Consider the following 22,880-nt stretch of genomic DNA (forward strand, 5'->3'; position numbering starts at 1 on the left):
TGAAAAGAGCTAAAAATGCTATTCCTTGATATGAGAAGTTGAATGTATTTTTTGACCCATTTAACAGAGTTTTAAAGCAAGTCTAAAAATTTAGTTGACTTTGTTGCTTTGTACAGTTTGGAAAGGAATATTCACATAAAGCAAAATTTCTCTACCTTGATCCAAAATTATTGACATTTGAATCAGATATTTTTTGTGGGTGCAATTCCATGCTTTACAGCTTATTTCCCAACCTTTTCTAATCATAGAAAACTGTTTCCAACCATGTTTCCTTCTTGTGGACCCTATTTATGTGATTTTAACCTATGGTTTCTTGAAATATTCTGGGGACCCACAGGGTGTCATATGGCTCCTGCTTGAGAAATGTATACAGTATGTTTAATGCCGTTTCTTGCTTCCACCCACTTCATGACAATAGCATCACCCCAAGCCACTCCAGATTGTTATGACCAAGAGTCCTCCAACATTACCAGCTGTCCCCTGGGGGAATAGAGATGCTCCTGGTTGAGAACTGCTGGTGTAGAATATAGTATTATCTGTGAAATATGGTGATTGTAAGCAGTCAGTCACAGAATTAAACTAATTTCTTCTCAGTTCCTCCCCTTTTCTCTAATAAATTATCTTCAATGTACTTAAGGTCTACAATTTTTTTTTCTTTATGGGTCACACCCAGTGATGCTCAAGGGTTACTCCTGGCTCATGCACTCAGGAATTACTCCTGGCGGTGCTCAGAGGACTATATGGGATGCTGGGAATCAAACCTGTGTTGGCCACATGCAAGGCAAATGCCCTACCCACAATGCTGTCGCTCCAGCCCCCTACAAAATTTTATTTTTATAGATTCATTTATGTTATAAAATACATTTGGTTCTTATGTGATACATTTGCATAGACCATATTATCTGTAATGTGATTTGGTTTTTAAAATAGTCAGTAGGGGGCAGAGTGAGCTCATGTGTCATTCTATATACCTGTGTGCAGCGTGATTCTATCAGAGTAAACACAGTAACAAGGACAGCTAAAGTCTTTAAAATGAATGCAGTGCTCAGGACTTAATTTCTTACCTCCATGTTCAGGGATCACTCCTGGCAGTGCCTGGGTAACTGTAAGTGGATCTGGAACAGAACCCGGGTCTGCTGCTACCTTACCCACTATACTTTCTCTCCTACTGTGAATTCTGGTCTTTTTCACTTTCTTTTCCCCAATATTTAGTCACTTTTTGTCAGAAACGATATGAACCAGAAATATTGCATTCCCCCCCCCCCACCTCCCCGGATATGGTGTTTTCATTTCTCTGCCTTCAAGATTTTTCTCTTTTAGTGGTCTAAATATAATATTATTTGGGGTTTTTTTTCTTTTTTTTTTTTCCTGTTAAATTCTTGGGCCACATGATATTTGTATCTGCCATAAAGTTTGGAGAATTCTTTGTCATTATTTCTTTCAGTATTTTCTCTTTATTCTCTTCTCCTGAGGTTTCCAGTGACACATATATTAAATTGTTTGAGATTGTCCAGCAATTTTCTTTGTTCTGTTTTGGGGCCACACCCAGCAAAGTTTAGGGTTATTCATGGCACTGCACTCAGGAATCATTCCTGGCAGTTGCATGGGGTACCATGCAGGATGCTGGGGGTTGAACCTGATTCAGTTGCATGCAAGGTAAGTGCCTTACCAGCTATACCATCTCTCCAACCACTGTTCAGCAAGTTTTAAATGATCTTTATTCCCTGTCAGTATTTTTCTCTTTCCGTTTTATTTGCTATTAACTGAAATATTTCTGTTTATCTTTTCCTTCATTATTTGGGTCATCTGATAAGCTATTAAAGACATTTTTCACATTCATTGAGTTTGTTTCTGGTATTTTTGTTTGATTCTTATAGCTTTAATTTCTGTGCTGTTACCTATATGACCTTGCTTGTTTTCCACCTCTCTGTTAGCATATTAATCACAGCTCTTTAAACTGCCCTCCCAGGTAATTTCAGTATCAGTATTCTGTATGAGACTGTTGACTGCTTTCTTGGTAGTGTTTTGCTTTTTTCTCATCTGTTTTGGGGAGGCGGGGGAGGTTGAAAACTGATTCTCCTGTGTAGGACAGTAGACTAAGGTGAACAGTTTTTATGACTGAAAATGGGCACACCTTTCTTTCTGCTAGGCCTTTAATGTGGGGGATTTGAGTTAATATGGTCAGGACTTGGGCTGGGTTTGAGGTTTGTTGTTTCTGTGGTTACCCTCATTGCACCACAGTCTTCAAATTCCTCTAGTAAGATCTTATTTTTAGAATAGAGGCTGGTTTGCCAAGGGCTTCTTGATGTCTTTAGGTTTTCTCTCTGCACAGCACTTTACAAAGGCCTGGTCTGCAGCAGTTTTCAATGGTTGCTTGTTAAAAGGGCTTGGAGGGGCAGAGGTGTTTCTTACTGTTCTGCACAGCCTCTGTTTGGGGCTGCACTGTGTGCTTGGACCTGGGCTGTTGGATGTGCTGAAGGCTCCTCCATGCCCAGCTGCAGTCCCAGACACAATATGTTCTACTGCACATCCTCAGAAGCAGGGAGTGGTTGCCCCTTTGCCCCTCAGGCAACACTGTTGATTTGCTGCAGAAGAGTAAGCCTTGGATCCCCCAGAAGACTCAGACAAGACTTAGTGACCATCTTACTTTTTTTTTTTTTAATTAATTTATTTATTGAATCACTGTGGGAAAAGTTACAAAGCTTTCAGGTTTAAGTCTCAGTCATGCAATTATCAAACACATTTCCCTTTACCAATACTTATTTTTCACCACGAAGAACCCCAATAACCCCCCCTACACACATCCCAACCCTCCCAATGCATGTGAGGCAGATGAATTCTAGTTAACACTCTGTCAACTTTGACTAGATTCATTGTTTCGACAAAAGATGCTCCATTATTATTTAGAGTTTACACCCCCAAATCAGACATGCTGAAAAGACATTTTGAAATAATTTGTTTTCTACAGATGGTCACAAGAATCAAACGATTTTGGATTTCTGGTATTTTACTTATTAACCCTGGAAGTATTTCTGTTGAGGGTCAGATAGTTATGAGATTGGTTTCTGTGCTCTGGAGCAATGGCCGTGCTGGAGAGCCGCTCGTGGGGGGCAACTCGTGACCTCGGTAGGGCGTGAAGGATGAGCCGGGAACGCCCCCCTTCCCATGAGGTTTCAGTCACCCCGTCACGACCGGCTCATACCTGGCTTTCCACAGAGCTCCCAACCGGCTGCCATCTTTCTTTCCAGAGGGAAAAAGGCGGAAGGGACCAACACCCTTTCCCCTCTGGGCAGGCATGGTGACGTGGATTAAGGCATAGTCCATTCACTTTTCTGCTGCAAGCTACTGGGCTCTACTTTAAGTCCTTGTGCTTCTGGAGCCATGGCCGTGCCGCAGAGCCACTCGTGGGGGTCAACTCGTCACCTCGGTAGGGCGTCAGTTTGTGCTATGGACATCTCTTAAGATATTTCATCCTTTTTTCCCCTAATTGTGGCCTGATAAGAAAAAAATTGCAGTTTATTGTGTGCAAGTGTGTAAGAATTCTGCTGCCCCCTTGGGTTCCACACACTCTAGTGAACCCACATATAAATAAATATCACCTGATATTTATTCTGGCTAAGTCATTCTTAATGGTTTCTGGTTAGGTCTTTCCCAAAGTAGGTAAATAGAATGCTCTGGGTCGGGGGTGGGAGGGGCTGTTGAAGCAGTTGGGGGGATTGGAGTAGCTGGTGCTGGGGATTGAACCAGGGTCACTTCTATATGCAGTACAAGTAACCATTGTCCTTTGTTATCCCTCTCACCCCTAGAAAGGTCTTGGGTGTTTGTTTGTTTGTTTAAGTTAAAATCCCAAACAGAGTCATTTTCAAGGAGTGCAGACATGATCTGGGTAGAATAGGTGTAATAGTAGTAGCAATGGAGCATTCATTAACTTGCTGATTAATTTTAGGAGTTGTGTAAGATTTCTTTCATACACTTTCCACATTGCATTCTCACAGCAAGGTCTTTAATTGAAATTTGATAGGGCTCAGTAATTGAACCAAAATAGAGAAAGCTGTTGGATGAAGAGCTACATTTTACCTATCTTTGATTATAGAAGTTTCTACTTTTTCTCCCAGATCACTACTACATTAATTTGATGCTGAGAGAATTCATTGGTTGTGTCAAACTTGAGCAGAGAAACTACTTCCTGTTAGTTCCAATCTGTATTTATTTAGCGCATACTGTACAATAATTCACTATATAATGAGCATGTTTCATCTCCATATATGTTAAGCCCTAATAATATATTAATTTGAAGAAAACCAAATAAGAAATAAGTTGTGTTTTATAGATATTTTAAATATATATATATAACTCAAAGATATTAACTAGTTTATTCAACAAATTGAAAACTAGGTCAAACTTTACAAAAATAGATCATACTATACATGGTAGATAGACATGAGCTCAACAGTCACAAGCTTTCTTTTGGGAATGAGGAAGGGGAGTTCAATTTGTCATATTCTCACATGTGCCCACTCTATGCCACATTATCTGCTTCTTAACTCAGTACTTTAAGCCCTGTGTAAACATCCTTAGAGTTAATATTCATTGTCTAAGTAGTAAATTGCACTATAATAAAAGTTTTTAATAATTTGGAGTTTATAGACTAGGTTTTAAAGAAAATTGTGTAGCTTTTTTTTTTTTAGTAATACTGCTTAAAGTTGACCTACCTTAGTAGTTAATTGACTAGTATTAACATTTTTTAATGTTGAAATATAAAATGAGTCTGTAGAAATTTGGTGGGTATTTTTTCAGGTCTTTTAACCTGTTGTCTGAATGTGTTTGTCTTTATTCTTAGAACCAGATCAATAGTAACCATCTTCGAAGAGCAGAACAAGAAGTTGTCAGTCTGCAGGAGAAAGTACAGTATCTTTCCGCACAGAACAAAGGGCTGCTTACTCAGTTAAGTGAAGCAAAGCGAAAACAAGCAGAGATTGAATGCAAGGTAAATAGGTCAACTGACCAGTTTATGTTTTTATCACTATACTCTGTAAAATCATGTCTTTTTTTGTTTGTTTTATCTTGTTATTGATTAGATTAGCTTAAGGCCAAATTTAGAGAAATAGACTTGTTTCCATCTTTTCCTAAACTTGATTTGGTGGTTGCTTTCAGTTCAGATTCAGTTCAGTTCTCTTCAGTTCAGATTTCAATTCTGCTCTGGGATGGATTTTTGGCAAGTAACCTCATTTTCATCCATTGGTTAAAGGTGTAGGTAATTAAGTTTAAGTCATCCACATTGTTGAAAATTGGTATCTCTTTATATGTTTCTTTTGACCTGTAGCCATTTAAAATCAAAGCCTTTAATGCCTCAGCCAAAAAAGACAGGTTATTTGAGAAAAGATAGGTCAAAATTGATTGGTACCTTATTTGTGGCAAGTTGGCATTGTTATATGTTTTCTAGCTAGAGTGGGGAATAAAAGAACTGTGTGTTTTCTAATTCTGGATTAGGAAATTAGTATATCCATTTCCGTTATTGGTTTAATCAATTTTTCTGTTTTTGTTTAGAAGTGTCTAGAATTCACAAAACATGAAAAGCATTTGGACACAAATTTATTTTTGCCCAGAAATAAATTTGTAGTATAAGCAAAGCAGTAGTGGGGGAGGAGAGGAGTATAAAGTGGGTGATGTTTGTATAAAATAGCAAATGACTTTTGACTGAGCATTAAAATGGATTACTGAGGACGAGAGTAGGATTTTAAAAGTAAATTAGACCGACATCTTTCCATGTTGAGAGAATAGAAGTGGAATCTTTTAAAGATTCCAGCCGAATTGTTCAATGATAAGAAATAAGACTTTCAATGGCACATATAAAGCTGTAATTCCATCAACTTGTTCTGGTGTCATTATAAACCAAGAGTGAGGCTTGAGTGGTTTATCAGTGTCACTGAAATCCAGAGATGAAATTACATCCTAATAAATATGCATGGCTGTTACAATTTACACTGACAGAAATCTGTAGGCAGTACTAAAATTTGTACTGACTCAGGAGTAGTTCCTCTTGAAGGAATATGACTGCACTTATTTAAAACTAAAATAATGTAACATGATATATTATTTTTATTTGTTCTACCAATATCTGATTGAGTTTTTATGATGTTGAGTTGTCTGTTGGAACTATTTTTTAATAAAGAACTCAGTTTAATAATTTTTTAGTTATTGGTGTAAGTTTTTCTTAACTTACATTGATAACATTGTTATTTTATTTACCATTGGTCCTGAAAAACCATAGTACCATTTAAGTCAGTTAAAGTATTTTATGGGAAGTGAATATTTGAGGAGTTCGCTGATGAAAATAATTACTTTTTTTGTATTTGATGAATGAGTTCAGAGTGTGAATTTTAGAAAATTTTAAGAACTGATATGAAATTCAATTTTTATTATTTATTAGTGTCATTGTGAAGTGTGTTACAGATGCTGACTGTGATATCACCCCATACTTGTTATATTGATTTATTAAATCTTAGACTGTGTTTTGCAGATTTTAAGAATAATTAGAGAGTTTGTCACCTTAGGAATTAAATATAATGATTAAATAGCTGTTACACTGGAACAAACTTCACTTTGTTAGGAGAGCTAGCCCTTCATTTGTATAAGCCTGATTCATATTTTGGGGCTAGGGAGATAGTACAAAGGTTAAGGTGCTTGCCTAGCATGCGGCTGCGGCTGTGACCTAGTTTGAATTTCAGCACCGCATATGGTTCCCCTCAGCACAAAGCCAGGTGTGGCCCACACCCCAGACCCTCCCCACCAAATATGTTTTTTCGTTTCGTTTTGTTGGTTTTTTTTTTTTTTTCAGATTTCATGAGCTGTATGTTACTGTCGTTTATAATTAGATTTGCTACTCTTTCGTTTATATAAAACGTTAGGGTTCTGTTTCATTGTTAACATTATTTTCCAACTACAACTAAATCTATTTGCACTCAAAAAAATAGTAAAAATTTTGCTGTTTTTTAAAAAGTAGTCTAAAAGCCTATAATCCTCAACAGAAAATTTAAACTGTCTGAAATCCAAATTTTTTTATACTAAATTTCACACAAATTTAAAAGTAAAACATCAGGGACCAGAGTAATAGTACAGCGGGTAGGTTATTTGCCTTGTATGCAACCGACTTGGATTTGATCCCTGGCATCCCACAAGATCCCCCGAACCTGCCAGTAGTTCTTGAGTGCAGAATCAGGAGTAATCCCTGAGCATTGCTGGATGTAACCCAAACCTAAAAAAATAAAAGTAAAACCTGATTTTAATTGACACATAGCTACTTAAAGTTTTTATTTATCCATCTTAGGTATGGATATTTAAAATTAACTGCCTCATTATGTTGAGCATTTGAATTGTTTTATTATGAATGATTCCTTTTTTTTTAATTGAATTACTGTGAGATACAATTACAAAGCTTTCATGTTCGAGTTTCAGTCATACAATGATCAAACACCCATCCCTCCGCCGGTACACATTCTCCACCACCAGTGTCCCCAGTATAACTCTCTTTCCAGCCCTCCCCCTGCCTCCATGGCAGACAGTTTCCCCCGTACTCTCTCTTAACTTTTGGGCATTATGGTTTGCAATATAGATACTGAGAGGTTATCACGTTTGGTCCTTTACTACTTTCAGCACACATCTCCCATCCCGAATGATTCCTTCAACCATTATTGTCTTCGTGATCCCTTCTCTATTCCACCTGCCTTCTCCCCCAGCTCATGAGATAGGCTTCTAACTATGGTGCCATATTCCTGGCCCTTGTGTCTACTGTCCTTGGGTGTCAGTTGCATATTACATTATTTTATATAAATGCATCCTTATGTCCTGCTATAGTTTATGTATTTTATTAAATTTTCTAAAATCTATAATACCTGAAATTCCAAATATGCCTGTCCCCAAGTTAGTAGATTTTAGAATTTCCTATGTAAATCTAAAGGTGAAAATTATAAGACAAAATTTTATATTCTCCAGTTTGTTAGAGAAATATATATTCATAAGAAAAGATACATTAGTTCACAAACTTGGAAAATTGTTGAAGAAATAATATTAAGTTCAGAAAGTGAGTTAAAGGATTTTACTATGATTAGCCCGGCAAGCTACCGAGAGTATTCGATATGCCAGACACAGTAACAACAAAGTCTCCAATGGAGACGTTACTGGGCCCGCTCGAGCAAATCGACGATCAACGGGAGGGCCTTTACCTTTACCTTTATGATGTATGTTTGTAAAATAATGACGAAGAAAAATTGCTTATCATTAAATGTAATAGCGAGACACATGATTTGCTATAAAGTTTATATTTTTTTAACTGAATACAAATGAAAGCATTGTTCACACCCTTGTTCCCTTTATCTCACTGCCTTCCTCACCATACCACTTACTTGATTTATTTTTCTTGATTTTTTTCTGTTATTTTATGATACATCCTTTTAAAGCTTCTTTTAGATTGTTACAAGTAATAAAAATATTTCTTACATAAAAATCAGCATAGACTAACATGTTCCATCTTTTTCTTTCCATTTTGAGGAGACAGAGACCTCTCAAGCAACACTCAGGGAATCTGGAGGCCACTCCCAATGATACTTGGCCCATCAGTCCAAGGGTTTCAGCGCTCGGGCCAGTGATACAGTGCTTCTTGTGCCCCACAGTGCTCTGGGCTACCCAGTGATGTTCAGGGAGCCCAATGGTGGCAGGGCCTTGTACATGCTAGACAGTATTTTGTCACTTGAGTTACCTCCTTGGCCCTGTAATTTTATTATTAAAAATAAAGTTTGTTTTGTTGTTGTAGAGCTACTCCCAACTCACTGCTCATACACTATATGGTTGCCAGAGACTGGACCTGTGAGTCCTGCATAAAAAGCATGCACTTCTCAGCTGTTCTGCTCTCCAACCTGTTGTGGTTGGGGGAGTTTGGAGTGGTGGGTTTAGGCTACACCTAGCTTTGCTCAGGGGTTACTTCCAGTTTTATACTTAAGAATCGATCTGGGCAAGCTTCGGGACAATATGAAATGCCAGGGATAGAACCTGGGTCAGCCATGTGCAAGGTAGACTCCCTCCCTGCTGTACACTCTCTCTCTCTCTCTCTCTCTCTCTGGTCCCTGTAATTGTTTTTAAGTGACTACACATGTCATTGTGTGTGGAGATGGGTTTGAAGTCGAGTTGGAGAGACTTTGGAGAGGGAGGGGCTGTTCTCAGTAGTGCCAGGGCATATTTTCACTGCATTGCTCAGGGATTACTCCAACCAGTGCTTGGGATCCAGTGGTGCTGAGGATTGAACCTGGGGATCCCACATGCAGAGCCTGCACTAGCAGCCCTTTGAGTGCTCTCCCTAGCCCCTGTACAGAAATTTGATGTGAGATTTTCAGTATAGCCTTTTAACTCTCTCTCTAATCCCTGTAGAGAGGTTTGATATGAGATTTTTAGTCCAGAGCTGCTGTGTGGGCTTAGGTATTGTCAATGGAATGAAAGAGAAGTGGAATAGATTTCAGATCTATTTTTGTACAGAACTAGCAAGAGTTGAATATTAGATTGGAGAGTGGGGAAGACTAGGGCTTGGGTTTTTAACTTGATTAATAGGTAATGTTAACTGTAATTAATCGAATACAAACATATTTTTTATCTATTGTTATTTAACAAATTACTTCTAGAACATTGGCCTAACTTAGCAATAAACGTCAATAACCAGAGGCTATTTCAGTGGATCAGGAGTTCAGAAACAGCTTAGCCAGCTGAGTGTGTTCAACTCTTGCATGATGGCTGTCACCTTAAGGCTTAATTGAAGCTTAAGGTTAAATTTTTTAGATTTTTCAAGTTTGTGCAGTTGTGTATATGTGTGAGAGAGAGAGAAAGAGAGAGAGAGAGGGAGGGAGGGAGGGAGAGAGGGAGGGAGAGAAAGGGAGAGATCACTGTCCTCAAGGGACTTTCTTTTAAAGATGGATACAAATAGAAAAGTACAGTTACAAAGCTGTATTAGTGATGCTGTATGATTTAGGAGGTATATTGAAAGTTTCTTGTATTCTTGTCAAAATGGAGGCCATGACCCCATATGGAGTCCTGTAATTGTATTGCAAAATAATCTTAAAGATTTGCCTTAGGGGCCAGTAGATAATCCAGTGTTGAGGCATGTGCCCAACCTGGGTTTGATTCCCAGTACTACATGGTCCTCTGAGCATCACTGGGTTTACCTTGGAGGCCCCCAGCAATGCCAGGGCGGCACCACAGGGCCCAAACAGCATCTCATGCTTGGACCCCTGCATTCAGCAACCAGAGCAGTTGGCTCAGAATCAGGAGTGGGGCCCCTAGGCCTCCTGAACACTACTGGGAGGCATCCCCCTCATTAGAGAAAGTTTCTGGGAGCAGTAATGGAGCACATAGGACATTTGCCTTGCATGTGACAGGCCCGGGTTCCGTTCCTGGCACCCAGTATAGGCCCCTGAACCCACCAGGAGTAATTGCTGAGTGTGGATTCAGTAGTAAATTCTGAGCACTGCTGGGTGTGCCGGCCGCCCCTCCCCCCCCCAAAAAATGTTTCATGATTTGGTTTTATCGTGTGGCTTATTTCTGGCTTCTTTTGCCTGCCAATCTAGAACAAGGAAGAAGTGATGGCTGTAAGGCTCCGGGAAGCAGACAGCATTGCTGCCGTGGCAGAACTGCAACAGCATATCGCTGAGCTTGAAATCCAGGTAATGTAAAAACAACAACAACAACAACAACAAAAAAAAACCAGCCACATTTTTGTTAGAGGAATGCACAGATTCCCTTTCCAATTGTACCTGAGCACTGACTTCTGTCTTCATCTTAATGGCTGATTTTATGTTCAATGATCATTCGGTGTTGGTTTATTTATTTATTTATTTATTGAATCGCTGTGGGAAAAGTTACAAAGCTTTCAGGTTTAGGTCTCGGTCATGCAAATATCAAACACATTTCCCTTTACCAATACTTATTTTTCACCACGAAGAACCCCAGTAAACCCCCACTCCCCACCCCCCCCCCAATGCCTGTGGGGCAGATGAATTCTAGTTAACACTCTATCCACTTTGACTAGCTTCATTGTTTCGATAAAAGTTACACCATTATTATTTAGACTTTACCCCCCCCACCCCCAAATCAGCCATGCTGAAAAAGCATTGTGAAATGATTTTCTTTCTACAGCTGGGTTCAAGAATTAAATGTTGTCGCGCGGTTTTGGATTTCTGCTATTTTACTTATTAACCCTGGAAGTATTTCTACTAAAAGTCAGATAATTAAGAGATTGGTTTCTGTGCTCTGGAGTCGAGAGCCGCTCGTGGGGGGCAACTGGTGACCTCGGTAGGGCATGAAGGACGGGCCAGAACGGCCCCTCCCCCATGAAGTTTCAGTTGCGCTCCCACCCCCAGCTCAGACCTGCTCTCCACAAGGCTCCTGTGCGGCCGCCATCTTTCTTTCCAGAGAGGAGAGGGCGAATGGGGCAACACCCTTTCCCCTCCGGGCAGGCATGATGGTGCGGATTAACGCATAGTCAGTTCGCTTTTCTGCTCCAAGCTGCTGGTTTTCTGCATTAAGTCCTTGTGCTTCTGGGGCCGTGGCCGTGCTGGAGAGCCGCTTATGGGGGGCAACTGGTGACCTCGGTAGGGTGTGAAGGACAGGCCGGAACGCCCCCGGTCCCATGAGGTTTCAGTCCCCCCCCCCCATACCTGCTCTCCACAATGCTCCCATGTGGCCGCCATCTTTCTTTTTGTTCTTGTTTTTTTTTTAATGTGGTAAAATACACATAAAATTTGCCATTTCAAAATAAGACATTAAGTACATTCACATTGCTGTGAACCCCAACTCCAGAATCTTTTTATTTTAATTCTTTTTTTTTAATTTTTAAGTGAATCACCATGAGGTACAGTTATAGACTTAAAAACTTACGTGCTTACGTTTGAGTCATACAATGATCGAGTACCCACCCCTCCACCAGTGCCCATTCTCCACCATCAGTGATCCCAGTATTCCTCCCACCACGCCTACCCCATCTCCCCCATCCTACCCCACCTCTGTGGCAGGGCATTCCCTTTTGCTCTCTCTCTCCTTTTGGGTGATGTGGTTTGCAATAGAGGTATTGAGCGGCCATTGTGTTTGGTCTATAGTCTACTTTCAGCACGCACCTCCCATCCTGAATGGGCACTCTAAGCACCCTTTACTTGGTGGTCCCTTCTCTATCTGAGCTGCCTTTTCCCCCAGCATGTGAGGCCAGCTTCCAAGCCGTGGAGCAATCCTCCTGGTACTCATCTCTATTATTCTTGGGTGTAAGTCTCCCATTCTGTTAATTTATATTCCACAAATGATCAACTCCAGTACCTTGCCAAACCTCTGTACCCACTGAGCAGTAGCCACCCTACTCATCTCCTGGAATCCATTGATCATCTGCTTTTCTTTCTGAATGTGACTAAGTTTCTCATATAAGTGGAATCAGATGGCATTTGTCTTTTTCTCTTGGCAGTGGGCTGTGGGGCCACATGCTGCGATGCTCACCAGTGCGGGGACTCTTGCTTGGCGCTGTGCTCTGGGGCTCTTCCTTGCAACAGCCGGGGGTTGCACTAGGTCAGCTTAAAGCAAGACTAGAATACATGTTAAGATGGTACAGGGGTTAAAGCCTACATTAATAGTGTCTCTCTGGTCCAGCATTTGTCTATTTTGTTTGTTTTTGGTCCACAACTGGCAGTGCTCGGGACTTACCCCTGGCAGGGCCGAAGGGACCATATTTGGTGCCAGATATTGAACTAGGATCAGATGCTTGCAAAGCAAATGCCATCCCCTCTGTACCTCTGCCCTCAATTTTTAACCATGTACATGGCCTCAATTTTTAACCATGTTTTAAAAATTATAAATGTAAGAACTAGAGAGAGGTCAGTGGGCTCAGCATGTGTTTTACATGCCAGAGTCCTCTGTTCAACCCCTGGCACTTCATGTTCCAAAATACCACAGGAAGCAACATTTATTCTGGTGCCAGGAGAGTGCACCTCTACCCAAATAAAATATGAATACAATCTACAGAGAAGAGCGTAAGGCAAAACTTTAAAGTTTGTGTGTGTTTGTGTGTGTGTGTGTGTGTGTGTGTTTCTTAGAACCAGAAAGTACAAGGATTAAGGTACTTGCTTGCATGTGGCCAACCCTGGTTGGATCCCTGGCACCACACATGATCCCCCAAGCACTGCTAGGAGCAACCTTTAAGCACAGAGCCAGGAGTAAGCCCTGAGCACAGCTGAGTATAGCCAAGAAAACCTCTCCCAGGCTCGAGAGATAGTTCAGTGGGACTTACTTTGCATGCCGCCAATCTGGTTTCGATCCCCAGCATCCCATGTCGTCCCCCAAACCTGCCAGGAATAAGCCCTAAGCACCATCAGGTGTGACTTAGATAAAAAAAAGCCTTCCCCAAATGAATATTTACTTAAAAATTACTCATATAGCTGTTATTTTGGCTTAAAAGAATATTCTTTGTATTCTAGATTTCTTACCATTCATATTCATCCTGATTTACTTAAAAATTACTCATATAGCCATTATTCTGGTTTAAAAGAATATTGTTTGTATTCTAGATTTCTTACCATTCATACTCTTATCCTGATTTTTGTGATAATAGTTTCTCTGTTCATCCCTCCAGTTGAATTATATAAGTATATCTGGTTCACATAGTGTAATTTCCTGGTTTTGAATTTCTTTGGGTCTCATTGAAAATTTTTGTGTTTCTTCTTTGTTTTTATTGGAGGGAGGTTGGTTGGAGGGAGGTTGGTTGGAGGGAATCATACCCAGAAGTACTCAGGACTTACTCCTGGCACTATGTTCAAGGGTCACTACTGTATTAACTGGGGGCTGAGAGAATTCAAGTCGGTTCAAGCCTGAGTGGAAAAACTATTTCATGTCAGTCAGTTCCAATCTGTATTTATTTGGCACATCTTATAGTTAATAGGAATTCACTAGGAAACAGGCATATCTTGATTTTTTGATATATAGTAAGCCCCATTAATATATTAATCTAAAGAAAACAAGAAATAGGTAGTATTAGCTCAACCAATTTACACATAGACCAGACTTGAGAAACACAGAGCATACCAAACATGGGAAGAAGATAGAAATGAGCAAGGAATTTACAGACTAGTAAGTGGGGATAGGAAATGAACTAAAATAAACTGTCTGCAGGGCGAGTAGCTTAACTCCTCTCCTACCTCTCTATCCCTGTGTTTCCTCTTTGTTGCCAGTTATTTTTAGTAGGAGTCATCATTTTTATTCTTATAGATAATCCATTTTGTGATTATATCACAGTATATTTATTTTTTTAATATGAAGTCATTTGAGAATTTCCAAACTTAGATATTTTCAGCAGTACTGCTGGAAAAAAAAAGGAATGAGCTCAGTATAATGTATGAGCGGCCTTGTACATTGTACTGATCACATGTGTAGCTGTTTTGCTGGCATGTTTAACAAGGAGTGGAATGCCTGGGTCATAGAACATGCAAACATTCGGTTTATTTTTCAAAGTGCTTACATCGGTTTGAATTCCCATTAACAATATATAAAAGTTCATGTTGTTCCACATCCTCCCTCAATTCTTAGTGGTGTCAGATGTTTCATTTGTGCCATTCTGGTGAGAATACAGTGCTGTTTCATTATGGTTTTAATTTTCACCTCTCTGATTCCTAATAAGGTCTTAACTATTTAATTTTCCTGTTTTGGAAGATGCCTTTTGAATGCTTTTGCATATTGCTCTTCTTTTTTTAAGACAGCATGATTTATAAAATTGTTTATAATAGTTGTTTCAGTGTTTTACATCAGTCCCACCAACAATGTCCCCCCTCCTTCTAGAAATGTCCCCAGGTTATCTCCCAGTCTCCTGCCTTGCCCCCTTGGCAGACACATAATTTATTTCACATTTATTTATTTGTTTTGCTTTTTGGGTCACACCTGGCGATGCTCAAGGGTTACTTACTCCTGGCTCTGCACTCAGGAATTACTCCTGGTGGTGGGAATCGAACCCAGGTTGGCCACGTGCATAGCAAACGCCCTACCCACTGTGTTGTTGCCCCATCCCCAACATATTTATTTCTTATTTTATTATTTAATCCAACAAAACTTAATGGAATGGCAAATGCAGTTATTAGAATATAAGATATTCATTCATTATTGAAAAATGCATAAAATCCCTTAGCAAGCTAGGAGTAAACATAGCTTTTTTTTTTTCTTTTTGGGTCATACTCAGCGATGCACAGGGGTTATTCCTGGCTCTTCACTCAGGAATTATCCCTGTCGGTGCTCAGGGGACCATACGGGATGCTGGGTATCAAACACAGGTCGGCCGCATGCAAGGCAAACACTGTGCTATCACTCCAGCCCCAAACATAGCTTTCTTAATCTTATAGAAGACAAGCATATGCCCCATTAGTGAGTGTCATCCTCAGTACTACATGAACACCTTGCATGAGTTAACCCGGAATACCAAGCCAGAATAGTCTCTGAGCACCACCACTTGTGGACTCAGAACCAGTACAAAAGAACTAAATCTCCTTTTTTCAGTTAAGAAGAGAATATACATTAGGTTGTTCATAATTACAAAAACATTTAAATTCCACTAGGGGGAGAACTCAACTTGTTCAAGTATTTTTGTGCTTCAGATCTTTTCACACCAGTTCTCTTCACTTACGATTACTTTTTGAGTAATTTTTTTCCCCATAAGTCAAATTCTCTTAAACTTTCACTCAATTAAATTATAACTAATATTTTCTTGATATAATTAAAGCATGTTTAGATGTAGTTATGAAAAAGGAATGAATAGATATAATCCACTACATTAAAAAATTCCATAGCACTTTAACCAGATATACATCATTCTAAGTTTGTTAATTTTTTTTAGAATTCCTTAGTATATTTATTTAGTGGTCTGATTTAAATTTTATGAGCTCTGATTTAAAATTTAAAATTTCCCTCATTACTAGCATGTTAACTCCATCTCTAATATGAAAAATAATCCTTTATAACAATGACTTCATTGACATTTCCTCATCTTTGGAGGAGCTCTTTTCTACTAATTTCATTGTGAGTTAATAGAATTAATTTAATATAATTAATTTTCTATTGATTTTTGTTACTGTCATGGTGAGTTAACACTTTTAAAGTCCATAGCAGCTTTGAGATTTTAGCCATTTTCCTGAAGTGTTTGTAAAACTTATTACCTAGATTTTCCTTCTCAAAGAATAAAACATGAATTTTAGTCACCACCATTCCACTCTAATGCTGTTTTGGAACAGATCACATGCCTTCAAAATAGAAGGGTTGATCTAATGTTTTCATTAAATATTTTAAAATTATAGTACTGTATATCGGGCTGGAGCAATAGCACAGTGGATAGGGCGTTTACCTTACATGTGGCCGACCCGAGTTCGATTCCTCCGCCCCTCTCAGAGAGCCCGGCAAGCTACCGAGAGTATCTCGCCCACACAGCAAAGCCTGGCAAGCTTCTTGTGATGTATTCAATATGCCAAACATAGTAACAACAAAATCTCACAATGGAGACGTTATTGGGCCCACTCAAGCAAATCGATGAACAATAGGAGGTCAGTGCTACAGTGCTGTATATCATTTAAATATTTTGGTAGTTGATAGTACGAATATTTGTTTTTTTTTGTTTGTTTGTTTTATTTGGGGGGACCTACCCATAGTGTTCAGGGCTGACTTACTCCTAACTCTGTGCTAAGGAATCATTCTAGGTGGCACTCAGGGAATATATCCTAAGCTGTGGATTCAACCAGGCTTGCAAGGCAAGCCCTTGTGCTATCTTTCCAGCCCCATGTGTTTTTGTCTGACAGTGCTTAGACTCTATGCTCAAGGTCCTCTTGCATGTAGAACAAGCTCAAATATTAAAACTTAAATATTTATGCTAGAAATAATTAAGTTAAAAATAATTATTCATTTTTTTTGTCTCTCTGGGATGTATTCCCAGGAGTGGTATTGCTGGGTCAAATGGGAGCTCAATTTCTAATTTTTTGAGAATCGTCCATACTGTTTTCCAAAAGGGGTGTACCAATCGGTATTCCCACCAGCAGTGAAGGAGCGTCCCTTTCTCGCCACATCCGCACCAGCACCGGTTGCTTTTGTTCTTTTGGATGTGGGCCAGTCTCTGTGGTGTGAAATGATATCTCGTTGTTTTGATCTGCATCTCCCTGATGATTAATGATGTAGAACATTTTCTCATGTGCCTTTTAGCCATTTGGATCTGTACTTGTTTGTTCATTGCAACACTCTTTACAATAGCCAGAATCTGGAAAAAACCTGAGTGCCCAAAAACAGATGAACTGGGTAAAGAAATTTTGGTAACATTTACACAATGGAGTACTATGTAGCTGTAAGAAAAGATAAAGTCATGAAATTTACATACAAGTGGTACTACATTCGTGTTAAGCGAAATGAGTCAGAAAGAGAGGGATAGACATAGAAAGATTGCATTCATCTGGGGAACATAAAGTAACAAAATAGGGGACTAACACCCAAGAGTGGCTGAGATTGGTACCAGGAATTTTGCTCCATGGCTTGGAGGCCAGCCACACATGCTAGGGGAAAAGGGAGCTCAGATAGAGAAAGGAGCACCAAATAAAGGTTGTTGGGAGGTTCCTCCCAGGATGGGAGATGCATGCTGAAAGTAGACTACAGACCAAACATGATTGACACTCAATGCCTCTTTTGCAAACCACAACACCCAAAAGGAGAGAGAGAGCAAAAGAGAATGCCCTGCCACAGAGGCAGGATGGGATGGGAGGGATGGGGGGTGGGAGGGGTAGTGGGACTCATGGTGGTGGAAAATGGGCACTGGTGGAGGGATGGGTACTTGATCATCGTATAATTGAAGCCCAAGCACAAAAATTTGTAAGTCTACAACTGTACCTCATGGTGTTTCACTAATAAAAATTAAAAAATTATTCACTCTTCTGTTTTAGAGTTTAAATACAAACCCACTTCAGGATTAAAATGAAACCTAATGAAATATTTTTTCATTTGTATTGGAAATATAAAAGTTTCATGCATTTTCTTAATTTTTTTTCCTTTGGGGGGCACCCCTGTGCTTTGTGTTTCACTCCTGTCTCTGTGCTCTGGAGTCACTCCTATTTTTGTTTGTTTGTATATTTGTTTTGGGGCCACACCTGAAGGTACTTAGGGATACTCCTGACTCTGAACTCAGGGTTTACGTCTTTGAGCATTTGGGTAGGGTGCTAGGGATCGAACCTGGGTATTCTACATGCAAGGCAAGCAGCATACTTGCTGTATTATCTCTCTGGTGCAAGGTCATTCTGATGCTTAGGGACCAAATCTTGGCCTCCCAATTACCAGAGTAGTCCTTCCACCCACTGAGATATCTTTCCAGCCCTTTGTGAATTTACTTAATTGCAGATTAGCTGACTCATGGAACTGTTTGTTTTCCAGTTAAAGTTACTATCAGCTCCCTGTTCATCACTTAGTTTTTCTGAACTTCCCAAGGCTTTCAGGACAGAGTTCATATTTCCACTCTCTTTACGAAGATCCTTCCTGCTCTGATTGATTTATGTGTATGTGTTTTTTTCTTTTTCGTGTTATTTTAAAATTTAAGAAAGTTTTTTAAATTGAGTCATCATGGATTACAAAGTTACTCATGGTTAAGCTTCCGGTGTACAATGTTCCAATTCCAATCCCTTCACCACTGTCCACTTCCTTTTCTCACTTTCCTTCTCTCCCCTCTCTCGTTGATTATTGCCATACTTTCTAGCTTCATTCCCTGACTTCTCATAGCCCTATTTTTTAAATTGAATCACCATGAGCTACTGTTACAAAACTTTCATGTGAGTTTCAGTCATACAGTGATCAAACACCCATCCTTCCACCAGTGCACATCCTCCACCACCATGTCCCCAGTATCGCTCCACCCCTTTGTCCCACCCCTTCTACTGTTTCTATGGCAGACAGTTTCCCCCATACTCTCTCTCTACTCATGGGCATTATGGTTTGCAATACAGATGTTGAGAGGCCATCATGTTTGGTCCTTTATCTGCTTTCAGCACACATCTCCCATCCCAAGCGATCCCTCCAAACACCATTGACTTAGTGATCCCTTTTCTATTTTGGCTCCAGCTGCCTTCTACCCTAGCTCATGCGGCACATAGTCCCATTCTTGAGACACAAATGTTAGTTAAAAATCCTTCAAACCTCTCACCCTAATTCATTGGGGTTTGTTTTTGTTTTGTTTTGTTTTGTTTCTGTCTCTTCCTTTCATTTTATTATTTCAAAAGTCACCTTAGGTCTGAGCTGCTCTGATGAGTCTTCTTGAGGAGGCCAGGCCAGCAGATTTGGGTGTGCCCCTCCTATTCCAGAACTCCCCATGCTGTGTCACAATTTTATAATTGTTTTCATACAGATGCCCAAATCTGAAGAAGAGAATTTCAATGAGTTTAAATAGGGGCGTTGATTTCTTTTCGGTGAATGACTGTGAAGTGATGTTCACCCTTCTGAAAGCTGGTGAACAGAGATGAATAAAACAAAGAATTTTGTTTGGGGAATAAAACAGTTTTCTTTTACCATTGAGCTTAGTAAATAGTAAAGGGGGATGTTAGATGAACAAAATAAATGAATCCTATAGTGTGTAGTATAAAAGGTAATCAATACTGTGGGGTTGTGTGTGTGTGTGTGTGTGTGTGTGTGTGTGTGTGTGTTAACATGGTGGAGAGGGGTAAGATTAGTATTGAGGACTATTTAAATAGCATGGGCAGGACAATCTTAGAAGAGGGAGGCTAGCAAAGCAAATAAACAAATATTTGAAGCAAGTGATTTATACATACTTGAGGGGAGAATTCCCCAGTAAGGGAACAGAAAAGGTTAGGGTGTAAGACCAGGGGTGTATCTGAGTTAAGTTAGATGAAACATAAATGAAGTGCAAGGGTTAAGAAGAGCTGATTATGCAGAACCTAGGCACTTCAATCTTTCTCTGAATAAGATACAAAGTATTGGTTGGGTTTTGAGCACATAAGTCATCAGTTAGATGGCATCAGTTAGTTTAATAGTAATCTATTAAAGTGATCAGTTAGATGGCGTCAGTTAGTTTAATAGTAACCTATTAAAACTGTTTCATTGAAATGGATTCAAAAAATGCTTGTAACAATTCATGGAATGTATTATTTCTTTATTTTGAAGTCAAGGGTGTTTAGATGGGAGGAATTGGTAGTTAAAAATAATTTCTTCCTTTGCCGGACAGATAGTACAGGGTAGCCAACTCAGGTTCAATTCCCCAGCAACACTGAAGGGGTTCCCCAAGCACTGTCAGGAGTGATCCCTAAGCACAGAGCCAGAAGTAAGTCCTGAGCATACAGCTGGGTTGGCCCAAAAACTCCACTTCCAGAGTTTATTTATTTCCGTACTGTAGCAGGACTTTTCTACCTTCTATATTTTATTTACATTGAAATTTAAAGTAATATGTAAAAAATGTAAAGTCAGAATACATAAACCAAGAAAATTAAAATGGGGACCAGGCTGTATTGTACCAAGAGCTGCAGCGCAGAGCACCTTTGCCTGCAGGGGCTCTGAATTTAACACCTGTCAGTGTGGAGTTCCCCCCACATCCTGGTGGCCCCATGTAGTTATAATGTAAAACAAAAATAATTTTTGCATCAATGTTATATGGAATGCTTCACTTTCTAGGTGTTGGAAGAAAACATGGAGAAGTTAATTTTTGTTCAGTTAGTTGAGAAAAATAGGAATTGAACCCACTTCCTTCTGATACTTAAACTGTTATTTAGTTTGCATTTCTATTTTTTTCTTTCTTTATTTTGGGGGTCGGGTGTAAGGGTCAACATCCAGTAGTTCTCAGGGGCTACTCCCAGCTGGTCACCAAGGAACTTCTCCCCAAGGGATAAAAGGAACCTCAAGATGCGGAGTGTTGAACCAAGACCTGCCACATGCAAAGCATGCCCCCTGCCCCTTGTATTATTTCCCCAGCCCTCTTTTAGGAAAATGAAATTAAACCCATTTCCTATCTAGGGGTCATGACCTTATTAAAAACTTATCATGGCCCCATCAAAAACTTCTGTGGCTCAGCACATCTATAAAATCTATGCTACTTTGTTAGAAATAATGGAAAGTTTTAAATGTAAAAGTATAGTTTTACTCAAACTCAACTTTTTGTTATTTTTCCTGGTACTCAGTACCATTTACCAACTTTTGTAATCAATCCGCCCAGTTGATAACCTCTGGGTATGCCTCAGATGGGCAATACCCTAACCACTCTTGGTTTTAAAAAAACGCCCACTCAAGATTCTGTTCTGACATAAAAATGAGGGAGTTGTGTTTAAATCAGTGTGCTCAGATCAGAATGCTGTTTAGATAGAGGAAATGATACACTTTTCATCTTTTAACTTTAAAACATGGATATTAATAACATGAAATTATGGTATTACTAAATGATGATGGTCTTTATCTTAAAGTTTTGTGATCAGTTTGTACTTTATTTCCTGAGCTAATTTGTTAATAGTTTCACAACAAGTAGTGGTTTATATGAAAATGATTGGCTAATAAACCTCTTTCTGAGAGATAATTTTTCCTCCCTTTAGTACAATGATTTCCTTTTGCACAACTTACTTGACTATTAAAATATTTAAAAATTTAATTGGGTGCCTCAATTATAAGTATTTTTAATTAGAAAAATAACTTCTATGGAGCGATAGCACAGTGGTAGGGCGTTTGCCTTGCACGCAGCCAACATGGCCGACCCAAGTTCTCTCGGAGAGCCCGGCAAGCTACCGAGAGTATCTCGCCCGCACGGCAGAGCCTGGCAAGCTCCCCGTGACGTATTCGATATGCCAGACACAGTAACAACAAAGTCTCCAATGGAGACGTTACTGGGCCCACTCGAGCAAATCGATGATCAACGGGAGGGCCTTTACTTTTTACTTTTAATCTTTTCTCATAGTTCTAATTCTTAACAAAAAATTAGGCACATAGGATCTTTATTCAGCTAGTTATCTACTTATTATAAATTATGGAACACCCAAATTTCTTACTAAAGTGCTCAAATTAATCTTTGCTTTAATATGCAGTTAAATTGAAGGGGATCGAGTGATTAAAAGTTCTAAAAATATTGCTGTATGTGGAAATGAAGGATATTATTCCAATCCCCCAAAACCAACTAGAGTAGAAAAACTTGTGAGGGCAGTTAGGTTTCTTAAATAACATAAGATTGTTATTCATCTTCTATCACTGTCACTGTCCTCCCATTGTTCATCGATTTGCTCGAGTTGGCCCAGTAACGTCTCCATTTTTTTGAGACTTGTTGTTATTGTGTTTGGCATATTGAATACGTAATGGGTAGCTTGCCAGGCTTTGCCGTGCGGGTGAGATACTCTAGGTAGCTTGCCGGGCTCTCCGAGAGGGACGAAGGAATCAAACCTGGCTCAGCCAGGCTGGCTGCACACAAGGCAAACACCCTACCGCTGTGCTATTGCTCCAGCAGTTATTCATCTTAGTATTATTAAAAGTTTGTAGGGGCCAGGAGATAAAAGCTGGATTTAGTTCCCAGCATTACGTGGTCCTCCAAGCATCCCTAGGTGCAGATCTATAGGCCTCCGCCACTGCCACGGTGGCCCAGATGTCCTTGGCACTGTAGAGCCCAAGCATCATTGTGTCCTTGGGCCCTTGCATTGAACCATCAGTCCACTGGCCAAGAGTTCCCACTGAGGCCTCCAGACTTCCTGAACACTGCTGAGGACTGCTCCCCCTTTTCCTGAGCAAAAAAATAATAAACATAAAGATTAGTTTTCCTGCATTGAGCCCACAAATTTTGTTTTCTAACACTACTCTTGGTTATCTTGCCTAAGATAACCAGGTTCTTC

General features: G+C 39.7%; 1 protein-coding gene across 3 annotated transcripts in view; it reads left to right on the forward strand.

The window, feature by feature from the left end:
* EVI5 (ecotropic viral integration site 5) overlaps window positions 1-22,880 on the forward strand; it is a 189,829-nt gene that overhangs the window by 114,764 nt on the left and 52,185 nt on the right. For all 3 annotated transcript variants that reach the window (XM_056123727.1, XM_056123726.1, XM_056123728.1), the window contains 2 exons: window positions 4,841-4,987; window positions 10,608-10,703. In XM_056123727.1, coding sequence (XP_055979702.1) covers window positions 4,841-4,987; window positions 10,608-10,703 — 243 coding nt within the window. The remainder of the gene's footprint in view (window positions 1-4,840; window positions 4,988-10,607; window positions 10,704-22,880) is intronic.

This window comes from Sorex fumeus, unplaced genomic scaffold (genome assembly GCF_029834395.1).
Source record: "Sorex fumeus unplaced genomic scaffold, SorFum_2.1 ptg000047l, whole genome shotgun sequence".
NCBI lineage: Eukaryota > Metazoa > Chordata > Mammalia > Eulipotyphla > Soricidae > Sorex > Sorex fumeus.